The sequence below is a fragment of the Dipodomys merriami genome, unplaced genomic scaffold (assembly GCF_024711535.1).
Source record: "Dipodomys merriami isolate MVZ:Mamm:240054 unplaced genomic scaffold, mDipMer1.0.p SCAF_3, whole genome shotgun sequence".
Lineage (NCBI taxonomy): Eukaryota > Metazoa > Chordata > Mammalia > Rodentia > Heteromyidae > Dipodomys > Dipodomys merriami.
The window spans coordinates 84,530,083-84,543,657 of NW_027204492.1; the positions used below are offsets into that span (position 1 = coordinate 84,530,083).

Sequence of the window (13,575 nt, forward strand, 5' to 3'; positions counted from 1 at the left end):
GAAGTGTAGTTCCATTGAGCAAGCCGGGCTGGGGCAGGCTGCCTGGAGGCGGGGTGTGAATGTGCGCGCGCAGACTTTAAGACGCAATCGCTGCTGGAAGCCTTAGTCGGGCTCTTCCCGGCGGAAAAGGAACTGTGCTGGGTGGGGAAGAAAGGGACCAAGATGGGTTTTATTTAGGGCAGCATTCGTCTTCTAGGCTATAAAGAATGTCCAAATGAAGGGCTGGAGTTTTAACACAAAGCGACTGCTTTCCTGTGTCTTGCTTTCCTTATCTGGCAATAAGGGACTCTGGCTAGTACCTCATTCCAAAGATTAAAACAGGTACTAAATGGGGTGTGGTGGTGCACACCCAGAATCCCAGTACTTGGGAGACTGAGACAGAAAGATTAGCCTGCGCTACACACAAAGACCCTGACTAAACAATCAGAAAATCTTTATGTAAAGCACATTGTATTCTGTGCCTGCCACATAGTACAGTAAGAAAGCATACCATGTAAACCCTATGTGGTGGCACATGCCTGTAATCCTGGCACTGGGAAGGCTGACCCAGGAGAATTAAGAGTTTCAGGTCAGCCTTGGGCTACACAGTGAGACTTTGTCTCAAAGAAGAAACAAAACAAAACACTGAGAGTTATAGTTACTAGTATTCATCCAGTTAATATATGTTTTAGTTTCATGTTACAGATATACACTCCAACGAACAATAACACAGCAAATAATTTTGTAAACACTGTGTTAAAAAAAACTTATATACTCACTTGGGAAGATGGGTGCTAGTGGCAGAGGTTGGTCTGAGGAGAATGAACTACGTATGATGAATGTGATTGAAGCAGTAGTTTGCATGTATGAAAATGGAACATGAAGGGCTGGGAAGGTGGCTCAGTGGTAGAGCGCTTGCCTTGCATGCATGAGGCCCTGGGTTCGATTCCTCAGCACCACATAAGCAAAAAGGAAAAAGCCGGAAGTGGCGCTGTGGCTCAAGTGGTAGAGTGCTAGCCTTGAGCTGAAGAGCTGAGGGACAGCGCCCAGGCCCAGAGTTCAGGCCCCACAACCGGACCCAAAAAAAAAAAAGAAAAAGAAAATGGAACATGAAAAATATTGCAACTGTTTTTGGAAATTGGGGAGGGAGAGTGATAGAGGGGGATAGATTGATTAGAATACATTGTATACATATATGGAAAGGTCACAATGAAAGTTCAACTTGCATTCTTAATATATGCTGATTTAAAAAGGCTCATGCCTCTAAGTCTAACTACTCAGGAGGCTGAGATCTAAGGAACCCTGTTCAAAACCAGGCAGGGCCAGAAAAGTCCATGAGTCTCTTATCTCCAATTAATTAGCATAAAACCATAAGTAGAATTGTGGTTCAAGTTGTAGAGCACAGCTCCTGAGCAAAAAAGCCAAGAGAGAATGTGAGGCTCTGAGTTCAAACCTCAGTACTGGCATGAAACAAGCAAACAAATAAATAAATAAAGGCTATTTTTCTCCACTACCCAGTAGTGCCAAAACTTGTCGCAAATCATATATATATTATATATATATATATATATATATATATATATATATGGCTCAGTTTCTGAACTATATTTTGTTCTTAATTACCGCAGCTTTATAATGAGCTTGATATCAAATATGGCATCTTGATCTTTTCACAAGATTTTGGCTTTCATCAATATACATTTCAGAATTAGTTTGTCATATTCCATGGGAAAATCCTTTGAAATTTTCTTTGGAATCACATTGAATCTCTACATCACTTTGGAAAGGACTGACAAACTCACGATATTGAGTATTTCAATCAGAACATGTATTTTTTTCTGTATTTAGGTCTCCTTTAATATTTAATATGGGATGTTTTTTCCAGACATATTGCACATATGTTAGGTTTCCCCTACTTACTTCAAATTTCAAATACTCTTAGAAAATCATACATTTTTATTCTAGTTTCGGACTAATGTGGATATCTATTCGGTAAACATTTAATCATGTCCCATTTGTGTCTAGCTTACACTCCCAACTGGCACTACTATTGCCCCGCCCCATGACCTTAATCCCCTCAAAGCTGGGGAAAGAAAGGGGGGCTACATGCAGATGGCCCTTCAACCTGGAGAGGAGGATGTCGGAATCTGAAGGCGGGAAAGGTGAGAGCAGCCATCCACCCATGCAGACCCTTGGAGCAAGCTTCTGCTCTACCCTCATCCTTTTGACCCACCCTCTTCCTGGAGCCTACTACCCTCAGAGAGCTTTGTCCCAAACACAGTCTCTTAGCCATCTGAGGGGGGATACTCAGCCTGACCCAGATTCTGTCCCCTATGTCCCCTCAGACCCACCCACAACCTTTGTTCCTAAATGAAACCAACCTCAGTCCTTACCCTGACCCCTTTCCTAGTGCCCACACCAACTCTAACACCAATTCAGCCTCAAACTGTACCCTACCTAACACAAACCCTACCAACAAGAGCCATCATCCCCCCTGAGAGTTCAAACCCTGCTTGTTTTTTGTTTGTTTGTTGTTGTTGTTCATCTGCTTTGTTGGTTGGCTTGGTTTTGGGGTTGTTTGTGTGTGTGCCCATACTAGGGCTTGAATTTAGGGCCTCATACTCTACTCTCACTCTATCCCTTAGCTTTGTTGCTTGAGGCTGGCACTCTACTACTTGCGCCACAGCTCCACTACTGGCTTTTTGCTGATTATATGGAGATAAGAGTCTCACAGACTTTTCCTGCCTAGGTGGGCCTCAAAGCACAAATCCTCAGATTTCAGCCTCTTGAGTAGTTAGGATTACATGCATAAGCCAACAGCACCTGGCTCAGACTGTGTGTGTGTGTGTGTGTGTGTGTGTGTGTGTGTGTGTGTGTGTGTGTGTTTGTGTGGGGTGTGTGTGTGAGTGTGTGTCTGTGTGTCTGTGTGTGTGTGTGTGTGTGTGTGTGTCAGTGGTGGGGCCTGAACTCTGGGCCTGGGCGCTGTCCCTCAGCTCTTGAGCTCAAAGCTAGCACTCTATCACTTGAGCCACAGCGCCACTTACGGCTTTTTCTGCTTATGTGGTGCTAAGGAATTGAACCCAGGGCCTCACACGTACAAGGCAAACACTCTACCACTGAGCCACCTTCCCAGCCCTGGCTCAGACTTTATCTTTTTTTTGTTGGTGGTGGTGGGGCTTGAACTCTGGGCTTGGGCACTGTCCCAAGCCATTGCGCCTTCAGCTCAAGGCAGAACTCTACTGCTTGAGCCATAGCACCACTTCCAGTTTTCTAGTGGTTTATTGGAGATAAGAGTCTCAAGGACTTTCCTGCCCCGGCTGGCTTGAACCATGATCCTCAGATCTCAGCCTCCAGTTGAGCTAGGATTACAGGCATGAGCCACCGGCGCCCAGCTACAGACTTCATCTTGAACTCTAAATTCACTTAACTCCTACCTCAACACCCAGATGCCAGACTGTTAGTAAGTATTGTCTCTGACCCTTCTTACAAAAGACATACAGAACAAGAACCCACACCTGATCATGATAGTAATCTGGGAAGGCTTTGGGAGTCAGGCTGCCTACTGGGTTTTGTTTCTGTTTGTGTATGCTGTTGGTATTGTTTTATTTGTGCTGATACCCAAACTTAAACTCAGAGCCATGATCTGTCACTCAGCTTGCTTGCTCAAGGCTGGCATTCTACCACTTGAGCCATTGTCTCTAGTCCAGCATTTTGCTTATTGAATCTCACAAACTTTTCTGCCCAGACTGGCTTCAACACAGGATCCTCCAGGTCTCAGCCTAATGAGTATCTAGAATCACAGATGTAAGCCATGACTCCCAGTGACCACCTAGTTTTGACTTCTGACTTATAGACTTCACCAAGCCACTTAACCTTTTTGCCTCAATTTCCCAGTCTTTAAAATAGGAATAATGCTGCAAGTCAGGCATTTCATTTTATTTTATTCTTTTTGCCAGTCCTGGGGCTTGAACTAGGGCTTGTGCATTGTTCCTGAATTCTTTTGCTCAAGGTTAGCACTCTACCACTTGAGCCACAGCACCACTTCTGGCTTTTTCTATATATGTGGTACTGAGGAATCAAACCCAGGGCTTCATGCATGTTAGGCAAGCACTTTACCACTAAGCCACATTCCTAGCCCAAGCCAGGTATTCTTCTGAATGCTGAATTCATTTAATCCTTATACTGCCACCATAATGCAAGTACCAATATTATCATCCCCATTATACATATAAGAAAAAAAGGCTGCTGGGAAGGGAGGTGAAGGGTAAACAAAGGAGGAGGCTGCAATGCTTGGTAAGAAATGTATGCAAGCCGGGCGCTGGTGGCTCACGCCTGTAATCCTAGCTACTCAGGAGGCTGAGATCTGAGGATCGTGGTTCAAAGCCAGCCCGGGCAGGAGAGACCGTGAGACTCCTATCTCCAATAAACCACCAGAAAACCGGAAGTGGCGCTGTAGCTCAAGTGGTAGAGTGCTCGCCTTGAGCTGAAGAGCTGAGGGACAGCGCTCAGGCCCAGAGTTCAAGCCCCATGACCGACAAAAAAAAAAAAAAAAAAGAAATGTATGCATTATCCTGCCCATGTAATTGTAACCCCTCTGTACAGTATGTTCTCAAATAAAATAAAATAAAATTTAAAAAAAGAAAGAAAAAAAGGCTGAGAGATAGCATATTTACTCAAGATGTCAAAGAGCTTCAGAGTGTACAGTCAGGATTTAAACTCGGATAGCTCGGGGTCTTAACCTGGCTAACCTACTGACCCTCAGAGGCTGAAACAAGGCCATAGGAAATGGAGATGGATTTAGCTGAAAATCCCAAAGCAAAACTCATATCACACTCAAAACTCAATTTCAGCTCTATCCTTGTTTCAAATTCTAATCTCAATTCATTCAAATACCTAGTCGTATCCATAAATATTAGTCAAACTTCACTCTCACCTACATTTAAATTCAACTCCACCAACCTAAAACCCACCATTCCAATTTAACCTTAAATTTGTATCCAATTATATAAACTTACGCCCACTACATGACAATATTTTGTAAATCTCACTCCACACCAATTGTGAGTGTGTGTGTGTGTGTGTGTGTGTGTGTGTGTGTGTGTGTGTGTGTGCGCGCACGCGCGCGCACCAATCCTGGGGCTTGAACTCAGAGTCTGGGCCTTGTCTCTGAGCTTGTTGTTGTTCAAGGCTAGCACTCTACTACTTGAGACACAGCTCTACTTCTGGATTTTGTTGGTTAATCAGAGATAAGTCTCAGACTTTCCTGCCTGGACTGGCTTCAAACTGTAATCCTCAGATCTCAGCCTCCTGAATAGCTAAAATTAGAGATGTGACCCACCTGGCTACTGCACCAATCTTTTTTTTTTGCCAGTCCTGGGCCTTGAACTCAGGGCCTGGGCACTGTCCCTGAGCTTCTTTTGCTTAAGGCTAGCACTCTACCACTTGAGCCACAGCTCTGCTTCCAGCTTTTTCTGTTTATGTGCTACTGAGGAATCAAACCAAGGGTTTCATGCATGATAGACAGGCACACTCTACACTAAGTCACATTCCCAGTCCTACCGCACCAATCTTTATTCCAACACCATGTCTTTCTTGTGTGTGTGCCAGTACTGGGGCTTGAACTCAGAGCCTAGGTACTGCCCCTTAGCTCTTTCCCTCAATCCTATTACTCTACCACATGAGCCACACCTCTACCTTGGGCATTTGGTTAGCTAATTAAAGATAAAGGTTTCTAGGACTTTTTTTGTCTGGGCTGACTTTGAACCTCAATCCTCCAATCTCAGCCTCCTGAGTAGCTAGGATTATAGGCATAAGCCACTGGTACCCGGCCCAACATAAATTTTTACCCTTCAATCCTTAACCCAAGTATGCTCAATTCTCCCTAATTTTTTGGGGGGGGGGGGGTCCGGTCATGGGGCCTGAACTCTGGGTCTGGGCGCTGTCCCTCAGCTCTTCAGCTCAAGGCTAGCATTCTACCACTTGAGCCACAGCACCACTTCTGGTTTTTTTTCTTTTTTGCTTATGTGGTGCTGAGGAATCGAACCCAGGGCCTCATGCATGCAAGGCAAGCGCTCTACCACTGAGCCACCTTCCCAGCCCCTCAATTCTCCTAATTTTTCATGCTCTTCTCTCCCTCCTTCAGATAGAGGAGTAGGATCAAGTAAGAAGTAGCTATGTCACTGGGCACCAGTGGCTCACACCTGTAATCCTAGCTACTCAGGAGGCTGAGATCTGAGGATCTCGGTTCAAAGCCAGCTTGGGCAGGAAAGTCTGTGAGACTCTAATCTCCAGTAAACCACTAGAAAACTGGAAGAGGTGCTGTGGCTCAAGCGGTAGAGCGCTTCCCCTTGAGCTGTAAGAGCTGAGGGACAGCACCCAAACCCAGAGTTCAAGCCCCATGACCGACCAAAAAAAAAAAAAGTAGCTGTGCTTGCCTCAATGTCCTGTCCCCTTATGATTTTGTTTCTCTGCACAGACACCACCTCTGAACCCAGTCCAGCCAATGGGATAGGCCCTGGTCCTGAATGGGGTCTTTGTCCCGGCCCTCCAGCCACAGGAGGCGACATCAGTGGGACCTCAGGCCTAGAGACTCCTAAGCGAAGGACACAACACAATAAGCATAAAACAGTGGCAGTAGCCAGTGCCCAGAGATCACCTCGAGCACTCTTCTGCCTCACTCTAGCCAATCCCCTTCGTCGGTCCTGCATCAGCATAGTGGAATGGAAGTATCCTAAAAGCCTCAGTGGTAAGGGCCACCAGCGTACCAACAATCAAACATTGGATCAGGACTGGAATGGAAAGGGGCCAAGTCACCAGGAGTCAAGAGTCAAAAGCTGGGGACAGGGAATTCCTGGAACGGGGGTGTAATTCAGTGGTAGGATGTTTGCCTAACAAGCGACTGTGGTTTCCATCCCCAACAGAGCAACAAAAAAGGCGGGGAGGGGAGAGGTCCAGTCAAGTACTAAACCAGATATGGTATTGCAAACCTGTATGTGTGTAATTACAACTCCTGAGAAATTGTAGCAGGTGGATTTCCTGTTCAAGGCCAACCCAGACTACACACTTATACTCACAAATGCTACGCTCTGGTGGCTCACTCATGTAATCCCAGCTACTCAGGAGGCTACCTGAGAATTGCAGTTCATAACCAGCCCAGGAAAGAAAGTCCATGAGATTCTTATCTCCAAATAACCATCTAAAAAGCTTAAAGTGGAGTTTTGTCTCAAGTGGTAGAGCACTAGCTTTAGCAAAATAAGCTCAGACACAGTGCCTAGGCCTTGAGTTGAAGCCCCAGGACTGGCAAAAAAAAAAAAATTAAAGATGAAAGCAAAGCAAGAGTTGGGAATGATTACTAGTGGGGAGAGGTGGTCAAAGTCAAAGCTCTAGTCAAGCTTTTGAGAATTGCAGAATATCATGACCAGTAATCTACAAGCCATGGGTCAGCACTAGGTGGGAAGGGCCCCCAAGGGAACATGGGTATTTTAAGGCCGTTCTGCCTGGGTCCTTGACTGTGTCTACCTGAGACCTTTTGACATCCTCATCTTGCTGACCATCTTTGCCAACTGTGTGGCCCTAGGGGTCTACATCCCCTTCCCAGAGGACGACTCCAACACTGCCAACCACAATCTGGTGAGTCCCGCCCTCCTGGTCCCTGGCCAGATTATAGCCTATTAGAGTCACACCTCAAGCCTTCGAGCCAATCCCTGCCCCTCTCTGACCTACCCACCGACCCTCCAGAATATGTGCCTTCTTCTTCAACCTGAACGGACTCTGACTCTGCCTCCAAATAACTGGACTTCCTTTCCCGCCCCTGGCTCTGTCCCCAGGAGCAAGTGGAATACGTATTCCTGGTCATTTTCACCGTGGAGACTGTGCTCAAAATCGTAGCCTATGGGCTGGTGCTCCACCCGAGCGCCTATATCCGCAATGGCTGGAATCTACTCGACTTCATCATCGTCGTGGTTGGGTGCGCATCTTCGGAGAGTGGGGACTTCCTAACCCTAGCCCCGTTAAATTCCAAGCTCAAGCCGGGTGCCAGTGGCTCACGCCTGTAATCCTAACTACTCAGGAGGCTGAGATCTGAGGATCACGGTTCAAAGCCAGCCATGGCAAGAAAGGCCATGAGACTCTTATCTCCAGTTAACCACCAGAAAACCAGAAGTGGCGCTGTGGCTCAAGTGGTAGAGCGCTTGCCTTGAGCTGAAGAGCTGAGGGATAGCGCCCAGGCCCAGAGTTCAAGCCCCATGATTGACAAAAAAAAAAAAAAAGTTCCAAGCTCAGGGAAGTGACGCTATCTTGTTCGCTAGCCAGAATTAGGGATATGAGCATAGTTACAGTCATTTGTTCTTCCAGTAATGGATTTGTGCTTTTGATGAGAAGGGAGGGATGAAGTCCAAAACCTGAACTTCTCCCTGCCCTTCCCATGCTTCACCGTCAGGCTCTTTAGCGTGCTGCTGGAACAGGGACCTGGGCGACCAGGCGATGCCCCACATACTGGAGGGAAGCCAGGGGGCTTCGATGTGAAAGCTTTGCGGGCATTTAGGGTGCTGCGGCCACTGAGACTGGTGTCTGGAGTCCCGAGTAAGTGGCAGGCTTCTCTTGGTTGGGGGTGAAGGTGGGGCTGACGGTGGGGCTGTGCTGACCCACGTTTACCTCCCCATAGGTCTGCACATAGTTCTCAACTCCATCATGAAGGCACTAGTGCCTCTGCTGCACATCGCACTGCTGGTGCTCTTCGTCATTATCATTTATGCCATTATTGGATTGGAGCTGTTCCTTGGACGCATGCACAAGACGTGTTACTTCCTGGGATCTGGTCAGTCAGCTCACCATCCTTGAATCCTAACAACTTCTTTGAAGGAAACACACTGAAATTCACAAGATTTACACACACACACACAAACACACACACACACACACGCACACGCACACGCACACACATCAAGCTACCCATGGATAGCTAAGCCTCACCCCTATATTGAGGACTTTGCTTCAAACCAAGCACAAGTGGTTCAGGCCCTAGTTACTCAGGAGGCTGAGCTCTAGAGGATCAGTGATTAAGGCCAGGCCAGACAGAAAAGTTCACTAGAGTATCTCCAAAATAACCAGCAAAAAAGCAGAGCTGGAGATACAACTCAAATAGTAGCCAAGACCCTGCTCTGTAGCTAAGACTACCTCCTTCACAACTGACCTTTTATCTTGGCTTCAGTTCAAGCTCTACCCTCAGTAGACTCTTGAAATTCACAATACTCCATGGTCCATGTGCATGCTTCACACCATTAGAGTGATGTGTGTGTGTGTGTGTGTGTGTGTGTGTGTATGCATGCACATCTGTACTGGGACTTGAAATCTATGGCCTCATACCCTTGCTTAGATTTTTCTTCTTAAGAGTGGCACTCCACTACTTGAACCACACCTCCACTTCCCTCCACTTAACAGATTTTTTGCTGGTTAGTTTGAAATAAGAGTCTCTCAGATTTGTCTGCCTGAGCTTGCTTCAAACCAAGATTCTCTGATCTCAGACTCCTGAGTAACTAGGATTACAAGTGTGAACCACCAGCGCCCAGCAGATCCCTACTGGTGATATTCTCAGCTTTCCCAAGGAGAATTTGGCTCCAGAGGTGGAGCTATGGGTTGCCCATGCCTTAGGAAACTCTAGGCTCCTGAGTCAAACTTTCTTTTTCTTTCTTTTTGTTGTTGCCATGGGGCATGAAGTTGGGGCCTGGGCACTGTCCCTGAGCTCTCTTTGCTCAAGGCTAGCACTCTGCCACTTTGAGCCACAGTGCCACTTCCAATTTTCTGGTGGTTAATTGGAGATAAGGGTCTCATGGACTTTCTTGCCTGGGCTGGCTTTGAACCTTGATCCTTAGATCTCAGCCTCCAGAGTAACTAGGATTACAGGCATGATATACCAGTACCTGGCTTCTGAGTCAAACTTTCTATGAGGGGCTCCTGAATACCAGGAACTCTCTTCTCATAGCCTGCTAGTGGCCATGCTTTATAGCCTTGACCTCCACTTTTTCCATAGATGTAGAGGCAGAAGAGGATCCATCGCCTTGTGCATCTTCAGGCTCTGGTCGGGTGTGCATGTTGAACCAGACTGAGTGCCGAGGGCGCTGGCCTGGGCCCAATGGTGGCATCACCAACTTTGACAACTTCTTCTTTGCCATGCTGACCGTCTTTCAGTGCATCACCATGGAAGGCTGGACTGATGTACTCTACTGGGTGAGACGAACAAGCAAGCACACAGTTCAAAAGGGGAACCTGCCTTCCTCTTCAGTTCAGGTGGGCTGTCTATATTCCCTGAGGGAAGTATGCTGTCTCTTTCCAGATGCAGGATGCTATGGGTTATGAGCTACCCTGGGTGTACTTCGTCAGCCTTGTCATCTTTGGGTCCTTCTTCGTCCTCAACCTTGTGCTTGGTGTCCTGAGTGGGTGAGAAGCCTAGACATTCTATCTTTCCACTTCTGCAGTCCCCTCCCCATTACAGCCCTTTCCTTTGCTTTTTTTTTTTTTTTTGCCAGTCCTAAGGCCTGAGCTCAGGCCTGTCTCTGAGCTTCTTTTGCTCAAGCTAGAACTCTACCACTTGAGCCACAGCATCACTTCTAGATTTTTCTGTTGATGTGGTACTGAGGAATTGAACCCAGGGTTTCATGCATGAGAGGCAAGCCACCGCTCCACCGATCCACCGATCCACATTCCAAAAACTCTGCTTCTTTTTGTATGTCAGAAAACTCCTAGGCATCTTTAAAATCAATCTAGTAAGAAGTTTGTTAATTTTTTTTCTTATGCATGCTAGGCAAGAGCTCTACCACTAAGCTACACTCCCATCCGTTCAAAAACATTCTGAAATGCTCCTTCATTTAATTTTAAACATCTACTATGGAAGAAACTGTTTTAAGAATGTAATAGGGACTTGGCGCCAGCGGCTCATGCCTATAATCCTAGCTACTCAAGAGGCTGAGATCTGAGGATCATAGTTCAAAACAAGCCCCTGCAGAAAAATCTTCATGAGCCTTTTGTCTCCATTTAACCACTCAAAAACTGGAAGTAAAGCTGTGGGTCAAAGTAGTAGAGTGCTAGCCTTGAGCGAAAGAGCTCAGGAACAGCACCAACATCTTGAGTTCAAGCCCCACAACAAAAAAAATGTAATATGTGGCCAGACACTGTGGCTTATACCTGTAGTCCTAGCTACTCAGAAGGCTGAGATCTAAGGATTGCGGTTCAAAGCCAGCCTGGGCAGAAAAGTCTATGAGACTCATCTCCAATTAACCACCAGAAAATCAAAATAGAGCTGTGGCTCAAATGGTGAAAGACTAGCCTTGTGCAAAAAAACCTCAAGGACAGCACCTAGGCCTTGAGTTCAAGTCCCAGGACTGGCTCTAGAATTAATATAATAGGAGAGCCAGGGCTGGGAAGTTGGCTCAGTGGTAGAGCGCTTGCCTTGCATGCCTGAGGCCCTGGGTTGGATTCCTCAGCACCACATAAGCAAAAAAGAAAAAAGCCGGAAGTGGCGCTGTGGCTCAAGTGGTAGAGCGCTAGCCTTGAGCTGAAGAGCTGAGGGACAGCACTCAGGCCCAGAGTTCAGGCCCCACGACTGGACCCAAAAAAAAAAAAAAAATAGGAGAGCCAGACAGTGGCAGATCATGCCTGTAATACTAGCTACTCAGGAGGCTGAGGTCCAAGGATTTTGGTTTAAAGCCACCTAGACAGAAAAGTTAGTGAAATTCTTATTCCCAATTAATTGGCAAAAAGCCAGAAATAGAGATACGGTTCAAGTGGTAGAGCTCCAGCCTTGAGTGAAAAAGCTAAATGAGTGCTCAAGGCCCCGAGTTCAAGCCCAGTACCAGCACAAACATACCAAAAGAATGTAACAGGAGCTGGTTACCAGTGGCTCATGCCTGTAATCCTAGCTACTCAGGTGGCTGAGATCTGAGGATCACAGTTCAAAGCCAACCTGGGCAAGAAATTCAGAGAGACTAAACCAATTTACCATCAAAAGGCCAGAAGAGTGTGGTTCAAGTGGTAGAGTGCTAGCTTGGAGCAAAAAAGCTCAGGGACCACACCCAGGCCCTGAGTTCAAGCCCCAGGACTAAAGGGAGGAAGGAAGGAGAGAGGAAGGAAGGAAAGAAAGAAAGAAAGAAAGGAAAGAGGGAAGGACAGAAGGAGAGAAATAAAGAAAATGAAAGAAAGGGAGGGAGGGAAAGAGAGAGCAAGAGAGTGAGAGGTGGGGGGAAGCCAGGCACCAGAACAGTTTTCACTGAGAACATGTTTTTGTTGTTTTTTGTTTGTTTGTTTATATGGTACTGAGGAATTGAACCCAGGACCTCATGCATGCTAAGCAAGCACCCAACCACTGAGTCATATTGAGTATAAATGAGGCAAAGTTGAGGGAGTGGGCTATGTAACTATTTCAGGACATTGCCTCCCACGTGACAGGAACAGCTAATGCAAAGGCTTAGAGGCTAGAATATGTTTGGTACATTCAAGGAACCCATAGGAGGCTCATGTAGCTAGAATGGTGAAGGTGAGGGTACTGAGATGGCTCCCTCACCTACTCTTCCACCTCCTCCAGGGAGTTCTCCAAGGAGAGAGAGAAGGCAAAAGCACGAGGTGACTTCCAGAAGCTTCGAGAGAAGCAGCAGATGGAAGAGGACTTGAGAGGCTACTTGGACTGGATCACACAGGCTGAGGAGCTAGACCTGGAGGACCCCTCAACAGAGGGCAACTTTGGTTCTATGGCCGAAGAGGGCCGAGCTGGCCATCGTAGGCAACCCCAAGCTGGCTCATTCCCTACTCCGTTCCTGCCCCAGATATAGCCCACCCTCCTGAATGCTACCTGAGAGTCAAACTATACCTCTAGACTTCACCCCCAGTTCTAGCTCAGAATACCAAGCTTCAGATGCAAATATTCCCTATAGCACCCCCTCCCCTAGACATAGTCCTAACTCTATCTCAGGTTATCCTCCTCAATTTCCTTTTTTGTCTCCACAGGGCCACAGTTATCTGAGCTGACCAATAGGAGGCGTGGACGTCTGCGCTGGTTTAGTCACTCCACTCGCTCAACCCACTCTACCAGCAGCCATGGTGTGGGCCCAGCCAGAGATGGGCAGGAAGAGGAGAAAAAGTAAAAGCAGGACCTAGGGTTTTCAGGTCTTGACCTTTGTCTTCACTTTACCCACAGCCAGCCTCCCAGCCAGTGACACCGGTTCAATGGCAGACACCCCAGGAGATGAGGATGAAGAAGAAGGGACTCTGGACAGTTGTACACGCTGCCTGTGAGGACCTCCAGCCGTGTGTGTGTGTGTGTGTGTGTGTGTGTGTGTGTGGATACTGGTGCTTGAACTCAGTATCCTGGGCATTGTTCCTTAGCTTTTTCTACCACTTGAGCCACAGCTCCACTTCTAGATTGTTGCTGGTTAATTGGATATAAGAATCTCTCAGATTTCTATACCTGGGTTGATAGCAGATCCTCAGATCTCAGCCACATGAACAGTGAGGATTACAGACAGGAAACACTGGTGCCCAGCAATCCTCAGCCCTTGAGCCCTGGCCAGCCCAGACCCTGACCCTAGTCCTTGCTTTAGTCTCAAACCT

At 46.9% G+C, this 13,575-nt stretch overlaps 1 protein-coding gene across 1 annotated transcript in view; it reads left to right on the top strand.

Annotated features, from left to right (window-relative positions):
* The first annotated feature begins 2,116 nt into the window (after positions 1–2,116).
* The window catches only part of Cacna1f (calcium voltage-gated channel subunit alpha1 F), a 42,104-nt gene continuing 30,645 nt past the window's right edge, over positions 2,117–13,575 (top strand). The window contains exons 1-11 of the mRNA XM_070039173.1: positions 2,117–2,141; positions 6,455–6,704; positions 7,503–7,608; positions 7,806–7,945; positions 8,417–8,559; positions 8,642–8,794; positions 10,007–10,203; positions 10,310–10,413; positions 12,554–12,744; positions 12,973–13,065; positions 13,163–13,256. Of these exons, the coding sequence (XP_069895274.1) occupies positions 2,117–2,141; positions 6,455–6,704; positions 7,503–7,608; positions 7,806–7,945; positions 8,417–8,559; positions 8,642–8,794; positions 10,007–10,203; positions 10,310–10,413; positions 12,554–12,744; positions 12,973–13,065; positions 13,163–13,256 (1,496 nt within the window). The remainder of the gene's footprint in view (positions 2,142–6,454; positions 6,705–7,502; positions 7,609–7,805; positions 7,946–8,416; positions 8,560–8,641; positions 8,795–10,006; positions 10,204–10,309; positions 10,414–12,553; positions 12,745–12,972; positions 13,066–13,162; positions 13,257–13,575) is intronic.